At 33.0% G+C, this 11,926-nt stretch overlaps 1 protein-coding gene across 1 annotated transcript in view; it reads right to left on the bottom strand.

Annotated features, from left to right (window-relative positions):
* Positions 1-304: 304 nt before the first annotated feature.
* Positions 305-11,926, bottom strand: part of PGGT1B (protein geranylgeranyltransferase type I subunit beta) — a 47,793-nt gene continuing 36,171 nt past the window's right edge. The window contains exons 7-9 of the mRNA XM_001504572.6: positions 10,829-11,013; positions 6,415-6,523; positions 305-2,572 (exon numbers count right to left, since the gene is read on the bottom strand). Of these exons, the coding sequence (XP_001504622.2) occupies positions 2,391-2,572; positions 6,415-6,523; positions 10,829-11,013 (476 nt within the window). The 3' untranslated portion in view covers positions 305-2,390. The remainder of the gene's footprint in view (positions 2,573-6,414; positions 6,524-10,828; positions 11,014-11,926) is intronic.

Here is an 11,926-nt window from a genome sequence, read left to right as displayed (position 1 = left end):
AAAACTTCTATTTGAAGTTAAACTAAAGATTTATAAATAACTATTTAAAGATCTAATAAAAACATATACATATTAGAGGTCAATTCTAAAAACACTGTAAATGATAAATAGTTGAATTATGTTGTATGACCTGATTAACCTTGTTTTCATGCATATGCTCAAAACGAAGCTTCTCCTACTATCTTCTAAAGAATACCATACTGGAGGTGGGGGTAGAGCATAGGAAAGAGAGTTGAGGTTTTGAACTTCATATTTTCCTTCTCATTATATCACCACTGCTAAAGAACAAAGTATATATGTGAAATATTGCTTATAATTAACTTTATTAATAAATACTTTTCTTGTAAATAACTATTCAGAAAAAGAAAGTTTCTCCACAGTTCACACTGGCCTGGTATTTTTTGGTCAATATGTTGCTGTGGAATGTGAACATTCACTGGTCCATAGAGTTTCACAAGGCCTCTCACAAGTATATCAATTAGAATCATACTGTAATTTATAATCTTACGTCACTAAATTATACAAGGAGTTAGAAAATACTTATTAGTAGTTTTATGAAATACTTTTACCTTGGAATTCTCTTTCATTTACGTTACTATTACTAACTGTCTTACCTTCCAACCACTAATGGTGATTCAGGAAAAACAATCTGGGCTTTTTACATAGTTTTAAAGCCATTACATAAATGCTATTTTAACTCCCAGTGTCTAAGAGATGACTTAGTTTGAGATATGGATGTCTTAATTTGCCAAGATTCAAATAGAAGCAACTAGAATAACTCACAGAAGGATAACATCTGTTGTTAAGCTTATTTTTTCCCCACCATCAGAAAATCAATTTTATTTCTAATTAAAAAAAAAAGTTTACTTTGCCAAACTGAGGTTTAAAACTAAGCATGCCAATAATAAATGAATCATTTCTCCAAATATATACTAGGTTTCCCTTGGGAAGGGCCATTATTTAAGGGTCTTTTCCTCTCCAGTTTAGGAAAGAAATTAAAATAAAAATTTAAATATTCCAATATCTAAACAGTGATACTAGTAATTTAGTTTTTATACTGATGCTTGTAGAACTAATAATTCAACATTTATGATCACCAAGACTTTAACTTAAACCCAGCTCCTTTAGTGAAGATTTCAGTATGAGTCTCACATATTTGAATGTTATCAAGCAACTGTGATGGATATAATTTATTGATAAATTGATTACTAATAAAGATGAATTTTTATACTAACTCCTTTACAATTAGCTAGTTCACAGAATGAAGAAAAAAACCCAAAAAGAAAAGCAAAACTCCACTCCTTAACCCCTAAATGGTACATTTCCCTCCCACTTACCTGAAAATATAAAAATATAAATGACCATGGATGGAGCTACACCATTAAATTTACTTGAGTGTTCTTTTTTTACTTATTTAATTTGAAAAAATTAGAAAATTATCAGTTTGAAATTATAGCTGCTAACAAACTGGGGGCAACAAACTAAAAAAAATCCAAATGGCTAAAAATAACTCAGTTATAAAAGTACAAGTATAATTTACAATATCACATATCTCAAATAAACAAACCACTAAAAGTCTTTCCTTCTAGATAAGACTGTTTTCTCCCCAGAAAGAAAAAAAAGCAACTAGTGATTTGAGATTAAAATCAAACATAATTGCTCTTCACCAGCAACATCTAAATAAATGACCGGCACAGCACAAAATTTTCCCATTCACAATCACATACAGTTAAATTCCTTTTCCCTCAGTTACATAATAATCTTCTTAAAACAATTTCCCTTTATAAAATTATTGTATTAGTTAAGCCTATTCATTCTCGCTATGAAGTTAATTTCATTTATATAGGCCACACAAGTTTAATTGGCACACTGAAGAATAAGACAAAATAAGTCCTTCTTTTTAAAAACTATGGGATCATGTTTTCAAAGAATAATCCCAGATACTTAATTCCTTAAAGCAAATTTCTACCATCAGCAATCAAGCTTTTAAAATGATCACTGAGTTTTCACCCAAAGATTATCAATGCTATGTGAACTGTAAACTTATTTGGAAGGTTTTTGTCCCTTTTGTAATGATACAATTTGTACTGAAGAGTTTTTTAAAAAGATAACCTACATACAGTTAATATGACTCAAAGAACTTCTTAGAAATACAGTATAAACATTTAAGAACCACAACAGAGTCCACTGTGGTTCAAACTTCAACAAAGATTTTCTTGAAACCCAGTACAAAGGTTACTGGCTCAAGACCATATCCCAAAGTGACATCAGCACAAGATTTGATTGTAAGACTCTACCTCTTAAAAAAAGAGCACACTTGGTTATACATGGCTTTTAACCTTGAGCTACAGTTATGCTACAAATCCCCCACCCTCCCAACCTAAAGACAGTCATGTGGAGATGTGGACATTCTCTGAGCATTGTTTAGAGTCCTTGGTTTTCCAGCTCTGATGGAGATCTCGAAGGCGTTCAGAAGTCCGTGTGCTTACATTCAGGGCAGGATGAACTTTACAAATTCCACTTTCCTCCATTAGTGACAGGCCACAGATCCCAAAGTACGCATGCAAAGCATCTGAAAATGAGGCATTTTTATCATAATAGGCATACTTATTTGTACCTGCTTCAAAATACTTTAGCTACATACCTATCAGCCCATCACTACATTAAAAATAAATTTAGAAAAATACTATAGTTTTTGAAATACTTGCTCTCTCAAAGTCTCAAACATCAATTTTTTAAAAACCAGATGATCAAAATTAGATGATATTTTATTCAAGAAAATATCATTAACAAAGAAAAACAAAAGTTCCTAGCTGAAGCCGTGACATTCCCAACATCCTGTGTGATTAAAGGACAAAAAGGAAGATTAGCAGTAATATGTAAGACTTCTCACTCTAGCGAGTTCCCCTTTTGCTTACTACAGAATATGTAAACAAGGGCCTTTAACTCTATACCATAAAAGGAAAATTTTTTCTTAAACAAATCTCTTAATCAAGGTAGCAATACCACCTACTCCTCTCAAGTTTTACCTCTGACAGTTCTTAAACCATATACATATTGTTAAATGAAAGAAGTTTAAGCAAAATAATCCATTCTGGAATGCTGTACAATATTTAATTTTTCTATTTAGGGTAATGTCAGCCATTCTAAAAATATCTGACCTCAGGATAAAAACAAACTCACATTCTGTTTGGTTATAATAACGTGAGTGTTCACACCATAACAACTCTTCTACACTGGTCTCACTACCGTTTCCCATCTTTCAAGGGGCAGCAACCCTCTTCTATTTAAGTGGCCACTGAAATCACAAGGCTGTTGCCTGCCCAGAGCCTTATATGGGCTTCTGAAGAGCTCAGAGCCCTGCAGTTATGGGAACACTACAAAAAAACAGAGTTTGTAGCAGTCACTCTTTTTTCTATTTTTGAATAGGTCATTATTTATGACCTCAAGAGCTATTAAAGTTCAAAACATGTTACCAAATAAGACTTTGTGAAAAGAACTAAAGAAAAAGTTTTACTTACATGAGTATCATTTACTTTTCAAAACAGGAATGACAAAGAGTTATGCTTACTTAATGCTATTTGTGAAAAAGTTATTTTACTAATGAAGGCCCATGTCAGTCTCCTTTTATGTCTGTTCAGAGAATGCTTTGATTTCTTCTGGGTCATTCTCTGATTTTCAGAGCACAAAAAATAAATTTGATTTCCCCTGTACTATTACATTTTCCCTGCAGTTATCCTAAAATTACAAAGGGCACAAAGCAATATTAAATAATATTAAATAAAGAAATGAGGAAACTTGTCCAGGAAAAAATGCAAAAGAAAGAGAAATAAAGTACATCCAGAATAACATAAAATAGGATTGTACACTTTTCAGATAATGTAAAAATAAAACATTTTTTTCTCAAAAGGATTTTTGTAAAAGCCAACGAATCAGAAGTTAATTGTTTCAAACCTCAAATAGCTTTTGTTTTTTAAAATTCCTTATTTGTAGGTGGTAGTCAAGGACTTCAGATGTTGAAATATATATTTTCTTTGTAATAAAACTTCATTCTTTTCAAAAGTTTCTTCTATAAATGTATATAAAAACCCCTTTGTCAAATCTGCTACTAGATTTACTAGAATCAAGAATAAACTAATTTTAATAATCCTGTTAAAATGATTTCTATAAAGGCTGTGGGAATAGGTGTTTCCACATATACTCAATTTAGCATACCTATATTTTATACTCTGTAGTGCATATGTTCTGAAGACATTGTAAAATATCTGTAAAAAGTATTACATCCAAGTATTCACACAAATGTTAAAGTGAGCAACTGATCTCTAGAAAAAAGCCTCAAGAATTTTCTTTTAAAAAAGCTGCTGTAAATACTCAAAATGTATTTCAAATGCTTTTTAAGAGATTATTTCCCTCTTCCCATTATTTGTTATAATAGTGTATAATTTGTTAAAATAGTACCATGCCTGACTGAAAACAATGGCATCAAGGCACTTTTCTAATATATTTATAGCTGTGTCACAGGTAGCAAAAATTTAAAAATATTATTTTGCTTTAAAAATTAAAAGCACTGTACATTTTTTCTAAAGAAACATTTTTCACATGAAAACACAAGTACGTATGGATGTGAGGAAATACTCTTGCTCATTTCAGGTACAAAAATATGATTTCAAGAGCCCCTTAGTTATATTTTGATTCAAGGACATATTCCGACTATAGTAATTCTATGACAGGAGATGAGCTGAAGAGATTCTAGACTAATACTAAAAACCATGATTCTTTTGCACTGCTGCGAAAACAATCATTCCTTGAATCTAGTTTCATATATTTATAGCTAATACTTTGTCAACTTGCTTATAAAAAATGTCAGTATTCTGAATTATTTTTAACAAACTCTTAAATTGATTTTTGGGGAAGCTGTAAATAGATTCATTTTGCTGGAGGTAAAAACATAAGGGGAAGGTCTAGGTAGCATGGAGAACGATGCTAGAGGTGGGAGAGGAGCCATATCTTGGGAGGGCCTTGTGTGCCATGCCAAAGCACTGACTTTGATTGCTGAGAAGGTCTTTGAATAATTGAATAGATTTAATAGAAGAGTTTAGATTAGAGCTTCTCAACCTTTTTTGCATCAGAGGTCACTTTGAGAGTCTGAAAAAAGCTTTGGCCCCTCTCCTCTCATTTAAGCACAAGTGTACACACACACACAAACACACAAAGTGTCAATGTGAGGGAGACAGACTAGAGGCAGGAGACTGATGATAAGACTTTTGCACAATCTGAGGCCTGAGCTTGGGCCCAGTGCCACTAACACTCTGGGGCAGGCTAGAGCATGGAGATAACGAGTTCAGCTGGCAGGCGAGGTCTGAGGGGCCTGTAGACGGCATCCATGTAGTTACTGAGCAGGCAGTTTTAAGTATACAGCTTAGACTGAGGTTGTTTCGGTTTAGGAAACAGCAGCATTATCCATGTATTTTGAAGAAATGTCTTTATTAATAAAGATTTTTCATTATTTCTAAAGAATCCATTCAAAAGTACTTATTTTGCTCTTCACCTCCATGCCATTCCTGAATTTGGAAAGCATGGAATATCATTTTGTCTGATTCTCTTTGGTTCCTGAGTTTTAGATAATGAATGGTGAAAGTTTGGATAGCAAAGTATTCAGCTAAAATTCAGAGAACAAGAATATGGACAGTGAGCAACACCTGTGTTCAGGATTTAAAATTTTTGATTTAATGAATTCTGAAAAGAGTAAGAACTGGTTCCCTTTTGGATTAAGAGTAATTTATTCTAAATAGCTCAGTGATAGCTAATAATCTTAAAGATTTTGGATGGAACAAATGCTTCTCTTATTTTGGAAAGGGCCCATTCAGATCATCTGCCTTATTGCCTCAAATGAAATAAAACAATGCTAAGTGAATATTTGGGGAAAAAATACAAACTATGCCAATATATCCTGATAATTAAGCCCTTCCTTTATACCCGCAACACCCTAAATATACCCTAAACTTAAACAACTTAGCTTTTTAAAAATATATTACTGGGGCTGGCCTGGTGGTGCAGTGGTTAAGTTCATGTGTTCTGCTTCAGTGGCCCAGGGTTCACTGGTTTGGATCCCAGGCACGGACCTACACACTGCTTATCAAGCTATGCTGTGGCAGGTGTCCCACAAATAAAATGAAGGAAGATGGGCACAGATGCTAGCTCAAGGCCAATCTTCCTCAGTAAAAAGAGGAGGATTTGTGGCAGATGCTAGCTCAGGGCTAATCTTCTTCAAAAAAATCCCCATATTATTTAATGTAAGTTTACAAATGTGGCTAAATTTTCTATCATATGCCCTTTCTGACAAAGATGCTTGAAGATCTACTCAAGAAATAACAGAAGAAAAGTTGTTCTAGATTCATACAAAAAACAAATTACCTGGATGACTATCTGGCCACTTGGCAAATCCCCCTACAAGGCGATCTTGAGTTGATAAGATGTAATTTCTATTTTTCTCAAAGTTAGTGTATTGGAAAATTTTCAGAAGCTGAAAAAACATGATAAATATAAATTTAATGACATAAACTTTCATATTAACCTTTGGCTCAATTTTCAGATGTGTATCATTTAAATATGCTCTTTTCTATCTAACGCTCTCAGAGCAAGCTTCTGTGGACTTGAGCACTTAAAATGATTCAACCACATTACTGTCTTTTTTTTTATCATCTTATCAAATCTACTCTCCTTTTCTTGACCCACCACTCACTATTTCCTTCTTCTAAACCACGCCCAAATAACAACCTCTTTGCATCACATTTAGCTAGGTTCAAAACACAACTTCTGCAATCTGTTCAACTTAGTCATTTAAAAAAATGCAATTTTATCTTCTCATATTTTAAGACTTATGATGCTTTTGAGCTATTAGTTACAAACTGGTGGTAACTAGAACTAAAAATATTTCAAAAGAGAGCAACAAAATTATTACCAAGATGCTAGAGACAGTTTTGTTTGAGAATAGTAAAAAATTATAGCTCTGTAATTAGGAAAGATAGAAGGTGAGACAAACGTGGTTTTAGCACAAAAATTAGGTAGCTTAAAGATTTAGGACATGTGTTTGTCTTCACTCTCAAGATCCCACTAAATAGAAAAAACTAAAGGATAAATCAAACTGTGAAGAGAATAGGGCAGGGGGTGAGCAGTAGACAAGAGAGTTAAAGAGATTTCTGTAAGACATAAAGCAGTTGAAAGTATGTAAATGAATCAGAGAGCCAGGGAAGATATTAGTGATTAATAAAAAAGCATTTTCTCAAAAAGAAAAACAAAACCAACATAGTTATGGTACAAATAAGAAACAAACCTATTCATTCATTTTGATTTAATTCATAGGATATAAGGAAAGAGACTCTAGAATCCTGATGCTAGAAACATTTTCCATCAAGTGGCACATGGATCATTAAATAAACAGAAATTATAATCTTAACACTGTATTTAGTTCAGCAATAAACAATATTTACATGATCATAATAAGTGATTATTTGTTTTCAAACTTTAGAATCAACCTACAGGCAAAGGAAACAACAAATAAAAAACAAAATAAACAAAATAAGTAATTTATAAATAAAACAAAATAAATAATATTTAAATATTTTATTATTGTTAGTAAACAAAACGAAATAAAATAATTTACAAATTTATAAAACAAAATAAAAAATATTTTATTATTGTTACTAAATAAAATTTGAATGCTACCTAACTTGACATTACAAAAGTGAAGGCAAACTGACAGAACTAGAAGGTGTAAAAGGTTCAGAACTAAAAAAAATATAAAACCAGTAACAATTTGCTAGAAAAAAAGAAGGCTAAATCTTCATTTTTCCTAGCTAGAAATAAAGCTACTGTCTAAAGGTGCTAAGTCAAGAAATCAGTATATTATTTAAATTATCCACAAGAATTAAAATTTTAAAAATGTTTAAAAGTTGTCAAAGAATACCAAGGTCATATGAAGAAGACTCAAGACCAAACTGAAGGGGCTCCTTCTGGCTAAAGATGGGACAATTTGAACATTACAAACAATATAATGAATTAAAACATATAAAATGTTAAAATCTATGAGTTCACAATGATACTTAAAGGAAAAAAAGCCTGTAAAACCCAATTATTTTATTGGAAAACTTTAGGGGATGCTAGCAAACCAACTCACTGTACTGGACGAACATTATTGAAATTAAGAGAAAGAATTAACTGTTTATCTGCCTTTCACTGGACCAACTATACCTCAGGGTAAAGTAAAATTCTTCTTTATAGAAGAATCCTAGTTAATATATTTAGAAAGAATGACAGATTATCACCATTTTGCAACCCCCAGTGACATAATGGATCTATTGAGCAATGATCCTCAATGGCTGCTAAAACCATTCTGTAAAAAGGTTGATAAGGTTTTTATACGCTAGCAACAAACAATCCAAAAGGAAATTAAGACAGCAATTATGCTTACAATAGCATCTAAAAGAATTAGATACCTAGGAATAAATATAACCAAGGAGGTGAAAGACTTGTATGCTGAAAGCTACAAAACACTGCTGAAAGAAATTAAAGGTCTAAAGAAATGGAAAGACATTCCATGCTCACAGATAGGAAGACTTAACAAAATTTCAACAGCCTTTTCCTAAGAAATTGGAAAGCCAATCCTCAAATTCATATGAAAGTACAAGGGGACCCAAATAGCCAAACAATCTTGAAAAAGAACAAAGTTGGAAGACTCATACTTCCTGACTTTGAAACTTACTACAAAGCCACAGTAATTAAAACAATATGGTACTGGCACAGGGATAGACCCATGGACCAATGGAATAGAACTGAGAGCCCAGAGATAAACCCTCACATATATGGTCAGCTGATTTTCAACAAGGGTGCCAAGACCATTTAATGGGGAAAGGACAGTCTTTTCAACAAATGGTACTGGGAAAACTGGATATCCACATGCAAAAAATGAAGTTGGACTCTCAGTTTATACCATATACAAAATTTACTCAAAATGGATCAGAGACCTAAACTGAAGAGCTAAAACTATAATAATGTTGGAAGAAAACATTGGGGAAAAATCTTCAAGACACTGGACTTGGCAATGATTTCATGGATAGGACAACCAAAAGCACAGGCAACAAAAGAAAAAACGGATAAATTGGACTTCGTCAAAATTAAAAACTTTTGTACATCAAAGGATAATATCAGCAGAGTGAAAAGGCAACCACGAAACTGGAGAAAATATTTGCAAATATTTTTCTTGATAAGGGATTAATATGCAGAATCTATGAAGAATTTAAACAACCCAACAAGAAAAAAAACAAACAACGTGATTAAAAAATGGGCAAAGGACCTGAATAGACATTTCTCCAAAGATATACAGACGGCCAATAAGCACATCACAAGAAGCTCATATCACTAATCATTAGGGAAATGAAAATCAAAACCACAATGAGATACCACTTCACATCCATTAGAATGGCTATCATAAAAAAAAAGAAAAAACAAGTGTTGGTGAGGATGTAGGGAAATTGGAACCCTCATACATTGCTGGTGGGAATGCAAAATGGTGCAGACACTGTGGAAAACAGTTTGGTGGTTCCTCAAAAGAGTAAACATAGAGCTACCACATGATCCAGCAATTCCACTCCTAGGTAAATATTCAGAAGAAATGAAAGTAGAGACTCGAACAGGTATCTGCACATTAATGTTCATAGCCACCTTATCTACAATAACCAAAAGGTGGAAACAACTCAAGTGTCCATCAACAGATGAAAGGCTAAACAAAATGTGGTATACATACAACAGAATATACATAGCTATATTATGTATACATACAATAGAATATTACTCAGCCACAAAAAGGAATGAAATTTTGATAAATGCTACAACATGTATGGAACTTTAGAATATTATGCTAAGTGAAAGAAGCCAGAGAAGGGCACATATTATATAATTCCACTTATATGAGCTACATAGAATAGGCAAATTCACAGAGAAAATAGAATAGAGGTTACCAGGGGCTGGAGGGAGGGGAGAAAGGGGAGTTAGTGTTTAATGAGTACACATTTTCTGTTGAAGACGATAAAGTGTTTTGGGTATAGAGTGGTAATGGTTACACATCATTGTGATTGTAATCAATATCACTGAATCATACATTTACAAATAGTTAAGCTGACAAATATTACATTATGTATATTTTACCACCGTAAAAAAAGTAAAAAGAAAAAAAGCTGATGGGTAACTTTATAATGGATAAATTAAGTTTGACAACTCTGGAGCCCTTTGATCAAAAAGAGAGACAACCACTGATTACGTGCCCTTGATGTGATGCAGCAGTAACAATTATTATCACTAACTGGATATTTAATGATAATAAGGAATTATCACTGATTTTTTAGACGTGATAATGATACTGTAGTCCTGGTTTTTTAAAAAGTTACTTTTGTTTAACAATTATACTGAAGAATTTCCAGATAATATAAAGAAATGACTCGTGGTTTATTCTTTTAAGATTAATATCTTCCCATAAAACCTTTATTGGTATGTTTGGACTACCAGTCAGTTTCAGTAAGTTTTTTGTGAACTTATATCTACTTTCTTACCTAGGTTCTGGGCCACTTGAGTTTTGTAAGAATGCGAATTTTCAAGTAGTACAACAGATAACTGAAGTCTATGGAAAAACCAGAGACTAGCGTTGCCAGAGCAACAGGAAAAACTTAGTAGCCTATAACTAACAATATTTAATGAACATTACAAAGACCAACCCTTTAAGCACAGTTTATATTAACATAGAATACAGGTTTCTCATTTTTATTATTTCTCTTACCTTTAGAGTTGCTCCCACCCAAAAAGAGTAACAGGTGTCTACGGGCTTATTAGGTCTTCCATGGTAACCATTTTGTTGCCTCATTATACACCACCTCTTTATCCTGTTCAATTCTTTTTCTGAAAAAACTTCTTCTAGTTTACCCATCAGACATAGTGATGCAATGCCACAAAAAGTGGATCCTCCTGTTAATCAAAACCATACAATACTTTAGACTTCAAGTTAGATGTCTAGGAAAATAACATAAAATGGTTGGAGGAAAAAAAAAAGCAATTACATAATTCTGGAAAATAGTGAAATAAAAGTAATTTAAATTTGAAAGACAATTAATTATGATTTTAAAATAGCCACTAAGCACTGAAATCTTCAAAATTAATTTGATGAGAGAGAAAAGAATTTAAAATAATTTAAAGCTAAAAGAAACATTTTTCTTACAAAAAAAAGTAAGACTGGGAGAGATTAAGGAACTTGTTCAAAATTACATAGTTAATGGCAGAGTTGAAACTACACTCTAGGACCACTACTCCCCATCCAAGACTCTATCACCTGAGTCTAATTTTAATTCTCTTAAAGACAGTCTATTGCTTATGAATTGAGGTTAAATCTGCTTCAAGCTACAGACTAATTTTCACATATAACATAAACATGGTAGAAGCTGATGTACAGATATGATACCTTGTCAACTTAAGAAATTTAAGGAAGAAAAGTCTGAGGGGGGAGTGAGGGAGTGTGTGAGGGGAAGAAAAGTGTATCTGGAAGTAGATGCACAGTGAGTATCCATACTTAAGACTGAATACTCTCCCCAACGATACTCAGGTACAAATCCCTAGAACATGTGCCTGTCACCTTATGTGGCAAAAAGGACTTTGCAGATGTGATTACATTAAGGATCTTGAGATGGGGAGGTTATCCTGGATTATCTGGGTGGGCCCTAAATGTAACCACAAGTGTCCTTATAAGGGGGGCAGAGGCAGATTAAACTACAGAAAGAGGGGGCAATGTGACCATCAAAGTAGAGACTGGAGTGATGTGGCTACAAGTCAAGGAATGTTGGCAGCCACCAGAAGCTGGAAGAGGCAAAGGAACAGATTCTTCCCT

Source organism: Equus caballus, chromosome 14 (assembly GCF_041296265.1).
Source record: "Equus caballus isolate H_3958 breed thoroughbred chromosome 14, TB-T2T, whole genome shotgun sequence".
NCBI lineage: Eukaryota > Metazoa > Chordata > Mammalia > Perissodactyla > Equidae > Equus > Equus caballus.
This window is presented reverse-complemented; position numbering and strand designations above follow the sequence as displayed.